Source organism: Solea senegalensis, linkage group LG21, assembly GCF_019176455.1.
Source record: "Solea senegalensis isolate Sse05_10M linkage group LG21, IFAPA_SoseM_1, whole genome shotgun sequence".
NCBI classification, from domain to species: Eukaryota; Metazoa; Chordata; class Actinopteri; order Pleuronectiformes; family Soleidae; genus Solea; species Solea senegalensis.
The window spans coordinates 6,315,469-6,335,804 of NC_058040.1; the positions used below are offsets into that span (position 1 = coordinate 6,315,469).

Here is a 20,336-nt window from a genome sequence, read left to right on the forward strand (position 1 = left end):
CTGAGGTGGAAGAAAAAAGTAGTAAAAAAATATATTTAGAAGTTTGTTTAGTTCTGCTGTAATGGCATTTTAAACTGATTAAACATTTCTGTCAGACCACCACAAGACTGAGGAACATGTTCACGAGACTCATGGCCACGAAACGTCAACCTCATCTGACCACAAGGAGGAAAAAGAAGGTACCTTCTCTAGAGGCAATAGATTTACACAATGTAGTTCAGGCGTAGTTCTCCACAAAAGTAAACACATTTGAAATAAAACCATATAAAAACAGCTAATTCTCTACATGACCCCTAGGGTGATTATGATAAATTAGCAAGGGCATCAAATTTAATTTCCTTTGCATACTTCAACCACATTCACAGATTACAGGGTCACAAGTCTTTGGTGTCTTTGGTTATTTTGTGAGTTTGAAAAGTTTAACACTCACGTTGTATCAGGCCTCCACACGCACGAGACTCATGGTCACAGGACAGCAGCCTCGTCTGAGCACGGAGCAACATGGGGGGAGGAGGGGGCGCATACAGGGAGGAAAGGTATCTCTCCACCTTTAAGTTGTAGCTGTAGTGAAATAACCATTGAATTAGAAAAGATAGAAATGTATTTGAGCTTTTTGCTGTTTATGTTCAATCATGTTGAGCCAGTTTCCCACCATTATGAGGCACATGTTCCTGAAAGTCATGGCCACAAAACAGCAACCTCATCAGAGCATGGAGAGGAGCACCACCACAAAGCAATAATGACAGGTATTCTGTTTTATATGTAGTTAGAGTTGAAATTCAAACCACCTATCAGATGGAGGGGGGGAAAACTGCCAAACATATCGGCCGTATGCTCTAATGCAGTGGTCACCAACGTGGTGCCCTCGGGCACCTGGTAGCCCGCGAGCAGCCAACGAGGTGCCCGTGGGCACATTTCACTTCACCTCACTTGCAAGTATCCATATGATCACTGAGTAAAATGTCCTTGATATTGTTTATACAAACTGTGATAATCATTAGGAGTAAGCACTGGAAATAATGTGTATGCACTTGAATGCATAATATTCATCATTTAAATGGTAAATTGCACAAAATAATAAAAATGAATATGGTAGCCCTCCATATTATTCTCTACCCTTCAGGTAGCTCTCGGTCTCAAAAAGGTTGGTGACCCCTGTTCTAATGTCTAAAGATCCACATCAGCCAGAGAGAAATCCATATCGGTCGCCGCTAGTCAATATCGTTCATTTAGAAACTGACCTCGACTGAGTTGGAGGGGGAAAGAAAAGACATAGAGCAAGTGTTTAAGTGTTCCAAGTTGTTCTAAATGTTTGATTTTCATGTCAATGTTGGTGTGTCAGACCACCACAAGTCTGAGGGACATGAGCACCATGGTCACAAGACATCAACTTCATCTGAGCACAGGGAGAAAGGACAGGAGAGGGAGGAAGAGGAGCATAGAAACAGAAACTCTGAAAGAAAAGGTATCGCTTTGCAGTACAATGTCTACTGTAGTGTTGGTTGTAGCTACCTGTAGTTCATCTGTTGTGTAGATGTGGAAATATACACATTAACTACATGGGCTAAACTACATTCTTGGTATGTTGTTTGTAATGCAATGGTGGTGTTTTAGTCCTCCATCAGCTTGAGGAACTCATGCATGAGACTCATGGCCACAGAACCACAACCTTGTCAGAGCACGGTGAGAGACAGGAGGAGAAAGAAAGAAACGCCAAAACAACAGGTATCTGCTTTAGAAGAGAGGAGGCAATGTTCCACATTTATATAATCTAAGTCACTGTGACACAGTAAATGTGCAGCAGATCTACTTCCCTTTAGGTATTCACCAAGTCAAAAGGGCCTAAAAACAACAGGAATTTCTGTATAAACTTTCGTTCCATATGTCAAAGTATATTTATTGGTGTTTCAGGCCACCACGTGTTTGAGGGACATGAACAAGAGCCACACGGACACAAACATGTGACACCTGGCCATAAACATGACACACATGGGTACAAACATGAGCTACATGGCCACAAAACGACAGCATTTTCCAAGCATGAGGAGGAGACAGATGAGGTTGAAAGACACGCTGAAAGGAAAGGTATCGTAAATGTAGCAGAGATAATGTTTTCATACACTGCAGTCTTCACCCCGGTGCAGTAGATATCTTTTATTCAAAGATAAACTCGCAGCTTACAGTGAAAATGTGCCACTATAAAAATGAACTGGCAACTGGGAGCAGCAGAGAATAAAAATTCACCTCAGATGTATTTTTTCTTTTTTTTTTCTTGTTGTGTTCATGACAATCACGCCGTGTCAGTCTCCCAGAGGTCTGAGGGGCATGTACATGAGACTCACAGCCACCAAATCACAGCCTCATCTGGGCACGGAGGGGAAAAACATGAGGAGGCACATGACGACAGAAGAGGTGAAAACAAGCGTAGAATGTAAAGTTATCTGGTAGAATTAATACAGTCCTTTCTCTTTCTTTAGTCAGGCTGTGAAAGTCTGGTGTGAATTCATTAAAATGTGCACATATTATATTAAAAACACAAGCCACATTGAACTTAGGCTGTTGTGTTGATTAACTTCCACAGGAGTTACATTTGGCACAATACAGTGAGAAAGATCCCTAGAGAAAAGGAAACAGAAATTTTCTGAATTTTGTCTCTTCATCAACATGAGAAACTGTCAGTCGATTTAATTTCCCACCTGTCAGAAACTAAAGCTACAGAGAAAAGGACAATGAGGTAAAAGAAAATGGATAGCTTTATTGGAAATACTTAGTTTGGTGAGAGAAAAAAAAGTAACGCACGTAAGGTTGACGATTCTGCTTGTTATGTTAATAACTCTGGCATTTCGGTCTCCCAAGAGTCTGGGGGACATGTGCATGAGATTCATGGCCACAAAGCCGCAAGCACACCTGAGCACGGACACATCAGGCATGAAGAGATGCATAGAGAAAGCAAAGGTAAATGCACAGGTATTTCTTTAAGTCGCACAGTAGTTTGCCTGCAGCAATAGAAACAGGAAATATTAAGCATGGACATGGCAGATCTCAATTAATGGCTTTTGTAAACTTAAAAGCTGCAATAGAAGTACAATATCTAAATATCTGCTTATGTCAATTGGAGTTTCCCACAAGCCTGAAGAGCATGTACATATGACACATGGTCACCAAACAACCTCATCTGAGCATGGAGAGGAAAGAGAGGAGGACGGACATGTGACAGGTGAATGGAAAAGTATCTTGGATATTGTAGTACAATTTATAGCCATAGTAGTGTCCATAAAAGCTGCACCAGTAAAGTATTTAAATTTGTCTCCTCATAGTCAATTTAAGCTGTAGAAGTAAAGCTTCACTTAGCACTAAACTTAGTCTCATAGCGCTTTTGTTGAGATTGCTGAACCTGCGCACATGCAAGTGACTTCTGTGGTGTTTCAGTCTTTCATAAGTTTGAGGAAAACGAACACAAGACTCATGGCCATAAAGAAACATCCTCACATGGGCACGGGGAGGAGAGAAAACCTGAAAGGAAAGGTAACGTTTTTACAGTAGTGGTAGTAGGTGTCTGAATATAGAGCTGAAGGGCAGTGCGAAAAGAAATGACATTTCTTGATTACTCTTTAGGTTGTTGGGAAATAAGCCCATATACATGTCCTGATATGATTTTCTGACTGTTATGCTGACGGAAATTGTGGTGTTTCAGACTCCCATGAGTCTGAGGAACACGTTCACGAGACTCATGGCCACAGACCAACAACCTCTCATGGGCACAGGGAGGAAAGAAAGCCTGAGAGGAAAGGTATCTCCGTTAGTGAGGGAAAACGTCTCGTACAATTAAGCTCATGTGTTTGCTCATTGTGTCGACGACTGTGGTGTTTCAGTGTCCCATCATTTTGGCGAACACGTCCATGAGACACATGGCCACACACCAGGAACTGCAAATGAACACGGCCATGACACTCACAATCACAGGACTGTGTTATCCGAGCGTGGAGGGACACAGAAGGAGAGGCATGAGGAAACACATGGTAACTCATATGTAGTGTTAGCAGTCACATGGTAGTTTACCTGTAGTGTCACCTGACAGTGAGAAACATCAGAACTACATCTTCTGATCCCTATGCTGTTGACTGTTTTTGTATCAGTCCACCACAAGGCTGATGGACACAAATATGAGACTCATGGCCACAAAACAACAACAACAACAATCTCTCATAAGCACGGGGAGGAGGGGCATAGAGAAAGAAAACCTGAAATGACAGGTATGGAAATATGTAGGAACCTCACTGTGCTACAAAGCAAGTGGGCACTGAAAACTAAAATGTAGGAAGAGCAGAAATAAATTTGAATTGTTGCTCATTATTGTAATGTTTCAGTTCACCACACGTCTGAGGGTCATGTACACGAGACTCATGGCCATAAAATCACAACGTCTCATGAGCACAGGGAGGAGAAGCATGAAGAAAAGAAAGGTATCTGTTTTCTATGCAGATGTGGAAGCTGTTTATTTTTTCGCGGATTAACTCACCGTCGTATATCTGTCCTTATTAAATATGCAGTAGATAAACTTTCCTCACAAGCTGAATTTGGCAACTTTAGCATTCAAACTGGGCCACAATAAACAGTAGTAATTTATCTAAAGTCACGCATCGGCATCTGTTCATACATAGTGGCCAAGTCGTTAAATTTAGGGAATAGAGTAAAAATCTTAACATCTTAGAATATTATTACCTGAGTATATAGCTGAAGTAGTCTGCTAGACAGAACAAAACAGACATTTCTTGATTGTTGTTTAGGTCTTTGAGACAGAAGCGTGTCTGTTTGTTATTATTGATCAAAATTGTGGTGTTAGTCTCCCAGAGCCACGGTCACGAGACTCATGGTCACAAAGCAACAACCTCACATGGACACGGGGTGGAAAGAAAGCCTGAAAAGAAAGGTATCACTGTTGTAAATATTGAGGCAAACTCTTTCTTAAATTTGACTTTACATGTTTGCTCATTGTGTCGTTGATTGTGGTGTTTCAGTGTCCCACGATATTGGCGAGCATGTACATGAAACACATGGCCAAAAAGCATCTGAACACGGCCATCAGGAGCACAGCCACAGATCAAGGGAGGGGCATGAAGAAACACATGGTATCTATAGTGTTTGCAGTGATATGACCGTTTATCTGCTGTGAAAATATTTCCCTTTAAAAGTGGTGGAAATCTCATGAATAGACCTCATATTTTTGTTCACCGTGTCATTAATTGTGGTCTTGCAGTCTCCCACAATTTTGGGGAACACTTACATGAAACAAACAGCCATAAAACCACCTCATCTGAGAAGGAGGAGGAGGAGGAGCACGCAAAAAGAAAGGCTGAAAAAAGAGGTATCTCTTATGTTTGTAGTGGTAATGGTGAAATACTATACAAAAAAAAGTAAAGGCAGAAGATAAATTATCCCTGTGGGCGAAACAAGTAGCACCTCATAATAAAACAAAGTCTCTAAATGTATCTCTTCAACTACATGACAACCTGTCAGTCAACATCAGCTATAAGGCTAAATCTTTATTTGGTTCAAACAGCAGTGGCATATTTTTTACTAACCAATGACAGACACTGAAGGGCAAACAAGGAAATTAAGCAGGAGACATGGGAAGAGTAGAAAGGAAATTTCTACCTTAAAAGAGTGCAAACTGTTAAATTGTCACTAGGTTTTAAACTCACATGTAGGACTGAAAGATGTATTGTTTTGTATCGAAATCACAACTTGAAACAACACAAAAGGCAGCCTTTTGTGTTGTTTCAAGTTGTGATTTTGATGTTTCAGTGGTCTCATTTAGATTGTTCCTTGTTCTGCGCCAAAACAATAACTGCACAACATAAATGTTAGAAACAATTATTATTTTAGGTTCTTGTCCTAGCATTTGAACAAGGTACTAAATCATTTAATTTATATTGTGGTAATAATTCATCTTGTTTTAAATCTATAACAATAAATACTGAACAAATTACAACAAATTAATCAATCAGTCCTACCCTCATGATGTCACTGTCAATTGTTTATAAATAGTATGAAAAATATGAAACAAAGATGTGAACAGGAAAACATTCTGACTAATATTTGAATAGGTGTGTCTTTGTAATATCTTCATTTATAAAACAGCCTGACATAATCGTGCAACGTGAATGTAGGTTATTTTGCTATTTTCCTCTGTAGTCATGAGGTTGACTGTTCCACGTGTCCTCAGCAGAAAAACAAGCCTGGTTATTTTTAGCCTTTGTTTTAAAAGTTCTTTTTAGAGTCAATTAATCTTTCTCCACAGACGAATTGTGACTATCTGTGTGAAGGTGTGCATGTAGTGCAGTGTGTGATGAGCAGATGACTCTTACACAGAGATTCCTTCATCCCTCAAGGGCTCCTGAAACTCTTGATCTCAGGAGAGCCTCAGGCCAGACAGTTGTTTGGGATCATATATGATGATTTCAAAGGTAAGAGGCCCACATGAGCAGCATGTGGTCTGTAGAATAGATACATAGAGGAAATAAGCTTAGTTAGATCCTCTGATCACTGGAGTGTAAAGTCTTTTAGCCGTTTGACTAAAGTGTAGATGCCTGTTCTTTTAAGGATAAAACCTGTGGAAAAATTCCTTTCATTGCATGTTTAGTGTTGTTTTATTTTGCTCATCTTTCCCTATGCATCTGTTTAATCCCCCATTATTGTGTCTGCTTTATGCACATGATCAAGGTAAGTATTTGGACTTCATATAAACTGACATTTGCATTTATTGATTTGAAAAAGGACGACTGTTTGTATCGTTTGTCATTATTCTTTCAACCTCACTTACTCTTTGATGCAGGAAACATTCTCACTCTCTCTCGCTCACTTTAACTGTCTTTCACCGTTAACAATTCACAATTGATGAATACCAATAAACCAGCATCTTGACTCGTAACATTAATTTGTGGAACAATGTCCCATTGCCTCTCTAGTCTGTGAAGTAATTTGCCATTTATATTTAATTAGGCAGTTCTTCCCCCACTGCTACCGCGGTTCCCTCAGTGCTGAGAGAGGCATTTTATGGTGCTCCTCGAGCCGGCTTCCTTTAAACCAGCTCATTAATATTTCAGCTGGCATCATCAACCAAACAATAATAAAATAATAATGTGACGGCTGATTAAACAGCTAAACTCTGACTTTTTAATGTGCATTTAAATGTGTATTTGCATAAACATGCCTGGTAAACGCCTCTTTAGAGGACAGTGATGCCTTGCAGCACACGATTGCAGCCAACTTCTAAAGCTTAATAAAACCTTAATTAGGTAGCAGTCTTAGCCAAGATAATCGTAGTGAGAATGTAGAGCAACAACCCTCCACCTCTTGGTGCATCCCTCTGCACAATGCAGATCTTTCGCTAAGTGATATCATGGTTTTTATTTCATTCCCTGAGGGAAAATTGCACAAAGGTCTTGGGGGGCTTTTCTTTGGATTTCGGGTGTGAATGCTCGGACGAAATCTTTTTTTTTTTCCCCAACTATTAAAGCATGTACAGTGAAACTTGAAATCCAATCTTATCCTCTCAGCTAATTCAAGAATTACAAAGAGAAAATTTAATCACAAGTACAGATTGCACAGCACATTATGAAAGAGAATCCAAGCCTTTGGAAATGAAGAACAAACAGAAGAGAGGAGAAAGGTTTTCTCTCTGGCACGAGTGGTGCAGGTGCAGTGTAAAAAAAAAACTGTACTGCTGAACTGGATCACGCACCTGTAACTCCCCTGGTTATGATTATGTATATAAGCCACTCATCTGGTAATGTCATTAAATTCCCAGACAAAATGAACACGCCTGTTCTCGTACCCCTGCAAACATACACACGAAAACACACAAACACACACACGCACACAGGATAGTGCAATTCCCATCAGTAATCAGTGCAGCACAGTGAAGCAGACTCAGCAAACCTGTGAGTGTAGTAATGGAGAGGGAGTGGTCTGTCTTTATTGAACCAATATAGAGTCAGAAAGGCAAGACATAAAACACACACAGAGCCATTAATTTGTTCGCTGACAGTTATAACTCTAACTTTTAGACATAAGTGTAAGTGAAAGTCATTTATCATTTCTGTGTCTCATTACAAAAAAATCCTATGAGAACGTTCGGCTTAAAAAAAGAAAAGAAAAGAAAAGACATCCTACCACAGAAATGTATGCTGGTACTCTCCTCCTCCCAAAGACAAGGAGCTGAAATCTGTCTGTTCTGTTGCAGACTGTGAGTGCTACGGCCACTCCAACCGCTGCAGCTACATCGACTACCTGAACATCGTCACATGTGTCAGCTGTAAGCACAACACCAGGGGCCAGAACTGCCAACACTGCAGACTGGGATACTTCCGCAACGCCTCTGCTGAACTGGATGATGAGAGCGTCTGCATCGGTCAGTCTACAGGGAGACAGTGAGAGTGTGTGTGGAGAGCAGTTGTGTGTGTGTGTGTGCGCGCGCTTGTGTTACAGCTTGTTAATGTCTAATGTTGCCCTGTACTAACTGCACATGGGCTTTGAAAAGAAACTTATACATCCACCATAAAGAGGCAACACAAATGTCTTTTTTTGTTTGTTTTAGACAAACTCCATAATACTGTTACTCTCCATAGCAAATGCATTTTCACTAATCTGCACAATTTGCACACACTGGTCGTTTTCACACCCAATAGCCACACTTCAATTGGGGGTTGCAACATTCAGCCGGTTCGAGTTTGCTTTTACACTGTACTTAAGAGAAACGAACCAAGCCTCTTGAATAACGTATTCCCCTCCTCGTCTGATCAAGACTAACTTGAACAAGAAAACTTGCTCATCTTTTGGTTAATGCAGGGCAACTTTTGTTTCCGCTACACAAGAGCAAAACATGGAGCTGCATCAAATCCTCAGTCTAGAGTTTTTGATTTTGTTTTATGCAAACAGTCATTTCTCCCAGCTATCATTATAGACGCATGTATGTTTTGGTTGTGTTTACCCATAATGCCCTGCATTTGCCACTTCCTGCATTTGGTTCACTGGAAGCGAACCGAGACCTATGTTTTTAGGCATAACAGAATTCGCTTCTGTGGTGCGCATCAGAGGTCGTTTGCACATTCACACCTCCCCAAATGAACTTGGGTTTGATTAAGAAGGGCAGTCATGCACACATCGTTTGCTACACAAGGATGTTGTATTTGCTCACTTTCACACACAAGCAAATCAGCCAGCAGTCCCAGCAACCCGCCTACGTGCAAATGCACCTGCCTTTAAAAAGAAATGGCTCTCTAATTGGTTTATTACATTGCTAAAACACACCCATTTGTCAGCCCTACCATGCACCTGGTGCGTCCATTTTTTTACACACCAATAAATAGCAAATGTAGGTTTGACCACGCTGGCACAATATAACTACAGTTTATCATCTGTATCATGTCATATGACATGATATATATCTGCAAAACACATTTCGTAATAGATGTTCTCATATCGCAGGGACTGCTGTGATATGAGAACTGTGATGAGTGTTGATTTTTATAATTTTCTCCCAATATGCCAGCCAAGAAATCTTTACTTGAATCCTCCCTCATTCTGCAACACCCTCACACCCCAACAACTTAGTGGGAAGCGAAATGAGAAGAGAATTGGTTTAACAGTTGCATCAAAAGATATTGCAGTTGGATTTATTTTCCATCTTAATTGTTCATTAAACCAAGTACAATGAACAATTACATTTCTTAAATGTAAATGGATGTGTGTGTTAGGGCTGAACAATTAATTGAAACATATTGCGATTGTATAGAAATCGCAATATGGTATAGTGCAATTTGCAAATTGCAGGAGGCGCAATATGTGTGTCAAAATATAATTTTAAATTAATTCTGTCAAGTCTGTCAAGGCTTATTAATATTGTATTTGACATAGACATTGGATGTGACACACAAAATATTATCTCTAAATAAGTGCTACAAGAAGCCACTGCGCAGGAGCTGACCCCTGCCCTAGACCATAGGGCTGGACTTTTTTTACCATGACTTCTTTAAACTTTGTGGGTGTTTGATGTCGCTGCCTCGCTGAACTGTCCTCATACTGGGTTCATTAGAGGTCCAGTACCATCCAACTAAAATGAATGCAAACACCCTCAAGCATGCCTAAAACTAAAAGTTTATATGTGAACCTTGCTTAAAATCCAATCCACTAGAGTATAGAGCCAACACAAAGCCACACCGTGTGTACTGGTGATAAACACTCCGTCTACACAGCTTATACTCCTTAAACTCACTACCTTAATAAGGGCATGTCCTAGTAAGAGGTCACTGTGTTCAGATAGCTGTGGAGCGAAAATCTGGTGTTGATTTGGATCCATCTGCAGATGAACTGCAGGGGGTTGAAGGGTAAACACACCACGGTTGAGGACCACATTGGGCTAGGCCTTGGAGTCAGCACAAATAAGGCCTCATTAACTCATCTGCCAGCACACTGATACACCAAGCAAGGCACAGCAACGTCCCTAGAGTAAGAAATGATGTCCTTTCCAACACAAATGTATTTTGCACAGACATTTAACACACACATTTGCTCTAAGCAGTTCACTTACACACCCGACACTACTGCAAATGATCCACAAACACACAGATACCAACTGTCTGGCGGTGACTGTGTGAGTTTATTTCAATGTTTTTAATATTTCATAATACATTTTAAAATGAATAAGTGAATTTGATCTTGGATGGAGATGAGCTATCAGTATACATCAACAAATGACAGAAACTGTGGTTCATCACCAGTCAAATGCAGAAAAGTTCTGCCATTACATTAAATATATATATATATATAATATACATTATATACATACATATATATATATACATACATACATATATACATATATACATATACATATATATATATATACATATATATATATACACACACACATATATATATACATATACACATATATGTACATATACATATATATGTACATATGTACATATATATATATATATATATATATATATATATAGTGTATTAGCCTGCAATCACAAGCAGTAGGCCGCATCACAAACCCTGCCTGACTATGGGAGGAAGCCGAAGAACCTGGAGAATACCCATGCACACACGGGGAGAACATGCAAACTCCATGCAGAAACATAAACAACTTATTTGGGAGAAATTAGGTTAAAAACGGTCTTAGTTCCAACTGTGAACTGGCAAATCTCTGCATTTTAGAGAAACCTCACATGTACAGTAGTCTTGTAATTCTGAAGCTCCCAGACACCAAAGACAAATGTTTGGTCTGAATACAGTTGGCTGAATGTGTTCCAACAAACTCACATCCCCAAATATCTAAAACAAAGCCATCTATTTTTACTCCCTCTCTCTTTTAGAATGTAACTGCAACCAGATGGGTTCTGTTCATGACCGGTGTAACAGTACAGGCTTCTGCCAATGTAAAGAAGGCGCCACGGGGGCCAAGTGTGATGACTGTCTGCCGGGCTACTACTGGAAGCAAGGTTGTTACCGTAAGTATAAGACTTTTTTTTCTAGTGAGTGAAAAATCCAGGTTTTAAGAAATGTAGCCTTCCAGGTCCTTTGTGAGTAAATCTCTGAGTGTTTCCTTTATTCTGGAGGGAATAGATCATGTAGCTCATTAGCAGCATCACCTGCTCCTTTAATTGATGACCCTGTCACACCTTAACCCTTATTACAGGGAATGGTCTTCCTTTACAATCTACCATGCATTAGACATACTAACTGACTCAGACATACACACAAATTAAATCTCCACAGGCAGGCATGCATTTTCAACGTCAATTAATTTATTACAATATGGGACACATTGTAGAAGCACATTGAGTTTGACATCTTACTCCTAATACTCCAATTCAGCAGAGCCAATTATCTTTGGTGCAATAAAAAATGTTATCTAATGTAATTATTTCTTGTCATGGAAGCCTGATCCTCTATTTTCCCTCAGAACATTTTTAGGTCAAGTATCCTGCACAGTACAACTACCTCTGCGCTTTTCCTAATGCCTTTTATAGCATTTTAATGATGCTATTTGTTCCTACAATCATTATTTAACACATCACACGTGCTGTGTATTTTCTGCTGGGCTTCAGACACTGATTTCAACATGACCCTGAGAAAGTGCAGGCTAAAGAAAAACAGACAGAGAAAAGGGCTGCAAAAACAAAAAAGGCAGGTGTTGTTGTTGTCCCTGAGGCAAACACTGGAGAATTTATCATCCTCTTTCTTTCCTCCTGCCTTCTTTTCTACTTTGTTCTTTCTGCCCTGGATTCTCCCCTGTATCACTGTTTCCCCATCATGCTTTTTTACCAACATTGTCCCTCCCTATCCTTCCCCACCTGTCTTTCACTTTGCTGTACATTTTCCTTTCTCCTTTGTGCTCTTTACTCCCACAATCTCTTTCTGCCGCCTGTCACTCTCCCGCACCCTCTGCATTCTCAACTTCTCGCTCTCCTTCTGCGATTCCCTTGCTCTCCCTCTTTCCCACTACTTCTCCCTCTGCTGCACTGTCTGCTTTCATCTCTGCTCACAGCCAACATTTGTGATGAAGAGATGCTCCTGTGCCAGAACGGAGGAACATGCTATCAGAACCAGAAGTGCATATGTCCTCCAGAGTTTAAGGGGGTACTGTGCCAACACTCCCGCTGCGAGGCGGGCAAAGACTGCAATGCCGCCTCTTCGCCGCGCCTCTCTATAACCAGCCTGCTGCTCTGCACTCTGCTAGCCCACCTGCTGGCTACGTTATCTCCCCACTGAGCCACGACAAACGCCCCTCAGACCAAGGAGTGTGTGTATAATGTGTGTGTGTGTCCGTGAGGAAAGTGGAGACCCAGACTAGGTAGGGCCATCTAAGTCATGGACCTGTTGAATACACACACCGCAGCACTCGCAAAAGAGCACACACTCACGCAAAACACCAGATATCTCCAATCTCTTTTCAGACACAGACAAACACACACACACACATACACACACTCACACACACACACACATCTCACAGGACAGTTATCATAGTGAGTGTGTGCTCAGGTGTGAGAAGTATGATGAACAGAAAAAAAAAGGGCCTCAGAGAAAAGAGATGAAGGGGGCAAAATTATACCAACCACTGTTCCCTTTATTCCTGAGCTGGAGAAATGTGCATCAAACCAAAAAGCATTAAGAAAACACTTAAATCACCACTGTTTCACTTCAAAGGGAATGGCTGTAGTAACCACGAGGAACTGTTCTCTTTTTTGTCTTTGTTTTCTTTTCTTGGTTGAGTTAGTAACGTCACCTCGATTAGACTGACGGCCAAATGTGTGTGATCAGACTCTGTGAGAGGACGAGACGCACGAACAAGATGGACGGGTCAGGAGGGGGTGGGGGGGGTGCATTTGATCCTGTTGCTGAGGCCTATATAGTATATTAACCAGGTTTCATTTCTTCTCAAAAAAGATGGGACTTGATTTTACATTTATTCTACTTCTGCTGCATTTTTTTTATTATATTGTCAGTCATTGTATCTAACGTGCCCACTAACAGTCGCTGAGATTATACATATTATATAATATCCAGGGGGGTTACGAATTACAAAAAAATAGTCACTATTATGGTTGTTATAGGAATGAGTGATTGTTGCCACACTTAGCGAGATTTAATCTTCACACAGTATTCAGGAAGCAGAATTTAAGAGAATTTAACTAAAAGAAAAGAGAGAAAAGATATCAACCACGTATCAATATTATATGACATTATTTGACTATTTTTTGTAGAAATTATTTTTGTTTGGAGTTACAATAAATTATAAAAAATGGCATTTACAGCTATTCCAAAAGAGCATTTTATTACACTGAGTGTAAACCTTGCAGTAAATATGACTGTTATTTGCCTTGTGTTTGTTGTTTTTTTTCCCCCCAATTACTCCAAAGTCTGCAATCACATGTTAATATTTTCAGTTTCAGCTCGGTGAAAGAAGGATAAATCAGGCAGGAGGAGGAAAGCAAGCCATCACTCTACATCATCATTTTGATGATTTTCACTCACTTTGACATGGCGTTCAATGATTATTCCAACTTGCAATCCAACAGCCTGTTTGACAATCACAAATAACTGCTTTATTGTCCAAAGAATATAAATTATTTTATCCTGATAAAAGAGCTTTTATATATCTGTCGTTGTCACTTGCAGAAGCACCACAAGACAGTAAACAAAATAATTCTCCACGATACAAACGTTAGAAATACTATGATTCGCAATGGTCCCTTAGAGACGGAGACAGACGGAGAGTAATGTCTCAAGGCCACATTTTCTCCTCTTTAACTCAACTTAAGATCGCTGATATTTACAAGGCTGTTCCACCAAAAAAAAAAGTTGTCTGACTATAATTCATTTTATTTATTTTTTTTTTTTTTTAAAACCTGCAAATCAATTTCGCTGAAAAATGTGCCATTGCCGAGTCTGCCCGGGAACACGGTGGATAAAGGAACAAGAACGCTGTATTACACCAAGATACAGTGAACATCAAAGATAAAAGAAATACTAGGAGAGATGACAAGACTAAGATTCTGGTATAACTCGTGTAGGGCTTGTCCTCTCCGAGCCTGGATGTTGTCAAGAGTTGACACAATGTACATGTTGTGCATGTGTAGTACATATGAAGCTACATGGAGCTAGGCTGGTTATTTGGGAAAACAGGTAACTGGGCTCCAAGTCAAGTCCAGAACCATCCAACTTCCATTAAATTCTCTGGACCCCCCCTAATAAACAATTAACAAAGGCCTCTTTAGTTTCATTCTTACACAAAAGGTCAACATGTAAAAACATGTGTTTGTCCAACAGCAGACTGCAGTGACTAAATGTATTTATCTACAATCCTAAAATGTGAAACTCTTCCTTTAATAAAGCATAGTTTAGGTGAGAAGAAAAAGATGCAACACATAAAAAGTTAAAACAATTATAATAAAAACAGAAAAGAAATGGAACATGAGCAAACCGCGAAAGTTGCAGTTTGACATTTGTGATGAAAAACAACACCACCACAGCATTTTCTGTAAATGTGCTCAACATGTTGCAGTGAAAATATTGTTAATTTAATCTGTTTAGTTGTGGACAGTGTCTACGACAGAATGCCTGAAACGAGGGAAATCTATCCCCCTTAAGACATTGTCAATCAGGATAAAATGTGATTATTAATTGATTACAACTGATAAATAGGACTGAAGCTACTACATGCTGCCTTGATTAAACACAAGACTGTCAGTAATCAACCAGCTCTGACAGTGAAGCCGGTTTTCTTTTTAACTTGTAAAAGTCGGTCTTGAAGACATATTTCACTGGAAAGTATCACAGGAGGCGGCAAATGTTACCAGTCCAGTGTGTAACATTTAGGAGGGTTAAATGGCAGAAATTTAATGTACTACACGTAAGTATGTTTCTATGTATTATCACTTTAAAATAAAAACTGTCTGGTTTTTGTGGCCCTAAAATAAGCCTTATAAACTGGTCAAGGGCCGCAATCTTCCACCGCCATGTTTCTGCAACAAGTAGAGCAAACCAGCCAGAGTGTGTATTTAGCATTTTGAAGCAGAAGCTTACTATGCAAAAGAAGAAGAATGCCATCCTTTCTGGTATGTAATGGCCACCGTAGTTCCCTCATGTGTTTGGGAAAAGGAGGGGTGACCCAACTCTTACAAAATGGACCTGTCCGTGGACAGATTTTGTCAACAGCAACACAGTTTTGCAGGTGTGGAGTTGAGATCAAAATGTGGGTGTGGTTAAAAGTAATAATGTAGTAAAAAAAACAATGAGCACTTCATAAGATGCTCTGTGGATGTATCATTGATTGTTTATCACAGCAATGTTGCTGTTTATAATGAGTATTCAGAACAACCGACCTAATTAAACTGAAATGGAACAATGTGCTGTGCTGCTTTGGGATGAACCAGGAGAAATATGAAAAATTAAAAAATGAATGACAGTAAACTCTGAACAACAGAAAGCAGCTGAATACTGAGTGCATTAGAAGACATTAATCATCTTTAAATTTGTTTTACCTGTGTATCTCCTTTCAGAGAGAGAGTAAGCATTTAAGTAAACTACAAAGGATAAAGTACATACCATGGATGCAACACCTATCATCTGAGCTCATACGTTGCCCTTTTACAGGCAGACAGTAGCACCTGCCAATTGAAGTGTGTGTGTGTGTGTACGGTCAAAGATGTGGGAGAACGTCGGCCGGATAAGATTGTCCTTGGCCTCCGGCATGTGACGCAGAATTGGCGGAAAATGTCTCAATTTGTTGCCGTCATATTTGTACTGCTTCCCAGCTGTACCTCTGCCTCCCATTTGGATTGTTTTTGGCAGTGGATTTCACATGGGTCCTTGAGGCCTCCTCATCTGATTGCCCTCAGATTCCCCTTTCACACAACCTTTGTTTTTGCGGATACACGAGCCAGCTACGTACATTACGTGTGCCCATGGGTCTCCACCAATCACACATTCGCCACCTCCACCGTCTCCTCTACCTGACCTGATTTTGCCACGGGTCTGCATTTCTCAGAGTGATCTTGTTTTGTAAAAAGTCAAAGTAAACAGTACAACGAACAGATGCATGGTGTAGTAGTAAGTATGTTTATTAACCATGGGTAGGTTAATGTGCATTAAGGCTGCAACTAGCGATTATTTTCATCATCGATTTTCTTAATTAATCAAGTACTTGTTTGGTCTGTAAAATGTCAGAAAAAATTTTGAACGGTGTATACCAAACCAGGAAATGATGGAGCAAAGAAACTCACATTTAAGAAGCTGAAAAATATGAGCGCTTGTTTTGATTATTGGAAAAAACACTCAAATTGATCGATTATCAAAGTAGTTGACGATTAATTTAGTACGCGATTAATAATTGATAGGTCAAGTAATCGTAGCAGCTCTAATGTGCATTAAACAATCTGAGAGCCATCCCTCATTTTTCATCATTTTTTAATTTAGGTGCAATTACATTTGGGCATTTTCAAGGTACTAAATGAGAAAAAAACAAGACTATCTGTATGGTTAACAGGTAGAGTGCAAATAGGTTGTCCACTCACATACAGCATATAACATATTGTTATGATATACTTATTATGTGCTTTTAAAATAACAATATAATTTTAATAATTCTTCTTTCACCAGGTTTTAGCTGGTCCAGTCACCATCACCAGTCAAATACGGAAGAAACTATCTGCTTTCACGATTATTCCATGTACTTCAGATCTTCTCGACAAACATTAATTCATTTAACAAGCACCAGTCTCTCAAAAACACAACACAAACGGAATCTTCCTCTCCTGGTTTGGGTAATGAGCTCTAGCTGTGTCTCAATAGTCCAAGTGTGGATTCATTGGCCAGATATTTGTCAAAAAGCATCACAGCACCACATCTGGTGTGTCCTTCACAACTGACTATGTCCCAGAATTATTTGCCTGTCAGTGGCAGAGCAATAAAAAAGTTGTTTTTTTTGTAAACCTCACAACAACACGACACAAATATGTGTTTTTTTTGTAATAACACAATACACAAGCTTGGTGGAGCCTGGAGACAAAAACAAATGCAAAAAAATGAATACATAAATAAACTCTAAAAATAATAACAATACAACAAGAGCATGTAATAATGATATAATTAGTTAAATAAATAAAAATAATATTGGCAGGGACTTGCTAAGTAATTTCAACTCATTCTTCATATTATTTAAACAAGGTTAAGCTCAACCAGCTAAACCAGGTTTCTTTTACCTGTTTTTCCAAATCAGAAATCTGTGTGGAGTGGAGATAAGTTTTGCATGGAAATCATATTCCAGGTTTGCTTATGCAATGAAGAGATTTAAAGGAAATTATGTGATTTATCCATGGTTGCTGAGATACATCACAGGCGTTGATGCATCTTCATTTACTCCATTACTACATAATAATAATAATCAATCAAAAATAAAAAAAATTATCATAAAACTGGTACAACATAAATTATAAATACGACTGAGTAGAAAGACATTTAAGACATATTTATTTTATATCAGATATGTTTAAATATATATGATTTTTAAGATGTTTTGGCTGATTGGGACTTAAATTAGCAGTCTGGCTTCAAGAGGTAGGAATAACGGTTTAACATCTCAGTTTACAGCCTGCCTGAATTTATTCGGAGAAGAAGAAGAAGGAGATTTGGGGAGTTTGTCAGCTAGAGCGTCTCATTTCTCACGTCACCTGACTTCCGTCTCCCCCAAGTGTGCAGCCGACAGGGGCCACAAGGTTGCAGCTTTGATTATTGAGACACAGGATTCTGCCTCTGGTGGTTCGACCTTGGTCAAACAGCATGCATGCATGGTGCATGCTTATTGGTTCACTGATGAGACTAACTCCCTGTGTAAGAAAATGTACTATTGAATGACAACACATATTTGATATAAGGACTTACAGAGGAAGTTAATAACACAAAAGTCTTAAAGTTCCATACCCAGCCCTAAAAATAAGTGAAAGAAAAAATGCTACATATGACAAGAATGCAGTGGACCTCAAGTGCATTTGATATTCAAGCGACTCTGATGCTTGATGGCACAATGACAACTGTTTAAATGAGTGAAAATATCTGTGTCGTGTTTGATGTCCTTTGTTTATTTTGGGTGTAAAATACAGCCCACAATTTCAGTTCTCATTTATTCAAGACACTCATTTATATTTTGAAAAAAGGAACTTCTTTATGGTAAAAAAAAAAATAATAATTAAACAAGGCAGGATTTGCTCTCGGGTCCCCCCACAGTTGGTAAGAGGTATTGTTTGACATCTAATGTACAAACCATATCTTCAGACCAGGTACAGTAGCCTATGTCATAGCATTTTATGCAAATACGGTTCCATCGTTTTATTTTTCATTATAATAAACATTTAAACTAAAACTAACTAAAAAAATTACTTAACAATTGTGCTTTCGTTGTGACGTTTGCAGTAAAGGAGAATGCTGTTGTTCAATTTGAGGTACAGACCCAAAACCAGAAGTAGTTTTAAGTTGATGTATCATCAAAATAATCTTGGAGACAGCTCCAGCTTAACATTAAAATGCAAAAACTATCATCAGAATGCATCATAATTAGAGGAAAGCCTCCATCTACCCAACAGATTGGACCTGGAGCCTTGCTGTCCTGGACACCATCTACAGTTCAGATATCCACTAAACAACAAAACTGATTTATTGAGAGCATATACTGTATACACACACCAATAACGCACAACCAAACTGCACTCGGGTAAAATCATGTGCAATGAAAACATCAGTATTTTCACATTATCTGTCGTTCTAAGACTCTAAAGTTGCCTCCAGTAACCAAGACTCAAGGATCTGTTTCAAAAGTGAAATGTGTCTGATCCGTCATCATTGTGCTGTGACTGAGAAAAGACTGAGTGCCACTCCTGTGCAACCGTTCCACTGACGTCTGACCGACGTTAGACTTCACTGCCCTTTGAAAGAGTCAAAAACCACAAAAGAAAGAGAAAGTAGGAATCAAAGACATTTGATTTTGTGCTGTATGTCGAGCAGAATGTTCAGCATCAAGCAAATGACTACATACATGTAAATAAAAAATGATGTGGGCTTTTATATTTTAATTATTTATTATTATTTTTCTACAAAATACCTAAAATAGTAAACATATGCTATATATTCTCTATGTTAAATAATGCAGACTGGCTGGATTTTTTTCTGTCCTGCTAAAACTAATCAGTTGTGTCAAGCAATAGAGCGATGGAGATAACTGCCACTTATTGTGCAAAGATGTGAATACTGAAAGCTGTTACTTTGTTAACTGTCAACTACTGATAGAAAACACTGATTCTAAACAGTAGTTACAAGCGCAAGCCATTTTTTTTTTTAATGCTACAAATATGAAAACCGAAGTTATCAGCATGTACCTTGACCGGTAAGTCCATTGCAGAGATTTGGCATGGTGTGAAAACTTGTGATGAGAAACTGTAACTGAAACTAAGTTTGCATGAAATGACACTTTCTAACTCCACCTGTCACCACCAGACTGGCGAGGTAGCAATGCTGAACCTGTGAAAATCACTGAATAAAAGTGCATTAATTTCATGAATAAATCATGCTTCACCAGGCCAACAACTACATACACAACAGCCTTTGCTGGTGCACAGTCCATGTACTGTACACACACACACATACAGGTTTGAACAACTATTCTTAAAAAACTTCATTGAATTCCATTGATTTGGACAGCCTAAAACAAAGCGTTATCTCTAACATTAACCATGACCAGTTAATGCCTAACCGTAACCTTAACCTCACCA

The 20,336-nt window shown here is 39.2% G+C and overlaps 1 protein-coding gene across 5 annotated transcripts in view; it reads left to right on the forward strand.

Annotated features, from left to right (window-relative positions):
• The window catches only part of ntng2b (netrin g2b), a 61,594-nt gene extending 46,810 nt beyond the window's left edge, over nucleotides 1-14,784 (forward strand). For 3 of the 5 annotated variants that reach the window (XM_044012234.1, XM_044012236.1, XM_044012237.1), the window contains 21 exons: nucleotides 96-179; nucleotides 441-536; nucleotides 645-746; nucleotides 1,343-1,465; nucleotides 1,615-1,725; nucleotides 1,912-2,085; nucleotides 2,305-2,412; nucleotides 2,857-2,955; nucleotides 3,119-3,217; nucleotides 3,430-3,525; nucleotides 3,695-3,790; nucleotides 3,873-4,019; nucleotides 4,137-4,253; nucleotides 4,368-4,463; nucleotides 4,844-4,930; nucleotides 5,019-5,129; nucleotides 5,258-5,365; nucleotides 6,393-6,467; nucleotides 8,246-8,413; nucleotides 11,385-11,519; nucleotides 12,560-14,784. In XM_044012234.1, coding sequence (XP_043868169.1) covers nucleotides 96-179; nucleotides 441-536; nucleotides 645-746; nucleotides 1,343-1,465; nucleotides 1,615-1,725; nucleotides 1,912-2,085; nucleotides 2,305-2,412; nucleotides 2,857-2,955; nucleotides 3,119-3,217; nucleotides 3,430-3,525; nucleotides 3,695-3,790; nucleotides 3,873-4,019; nucleotides 4,137-4,253; nucleotides 4,368-4,463; nucleotides 4,844-4,930; nucleotides 5,019-5,129; nucleotides 5,258-5,365; nucleotides 6,393-6,467; nucleotides 8,246-8,413; nucleotides 11,385-11,519; nucleotides 12,560-12,783 — 2,456 coding nt within the window. In that variant the 3' untranslated portion in view covers nucleotides 12,784-14,784. Of the gene's footprint in view, nucleotides 1-95; nucleotides 180-440; nucleotides 537-644; nucleotides 747-1,342; nucleotides 1,466-1,614; nucleotides 1,726-1,911; nucleotides 2,086-2,304; nucleotides 2,413-2,856; nucleotides 2,956-3,118; nucleotides 3,218-3,429; nucleotides 3,526-3,694; nucleotides 3,791-3,872; nucleotides 4,020-4,136; nucleotides 4,254-4,367; nucleotides 4,464-4,843; nucleotides 4,931-5,018; nucleotides 5,130-5,257; nucleotides 5,366-6,392; nucleotides 6,724-8,245; nucleotides 8,414-11,384; nucleotides 11,520-12,559 lie in introns of those variants that run through there. The other 2 variants (XR_006358133.1, XM_044012235.1) reach the window with 2 other exon arrangements.
• Nucleotides 14,785-20,336: the final 5,552 nt, after the last annotated feature.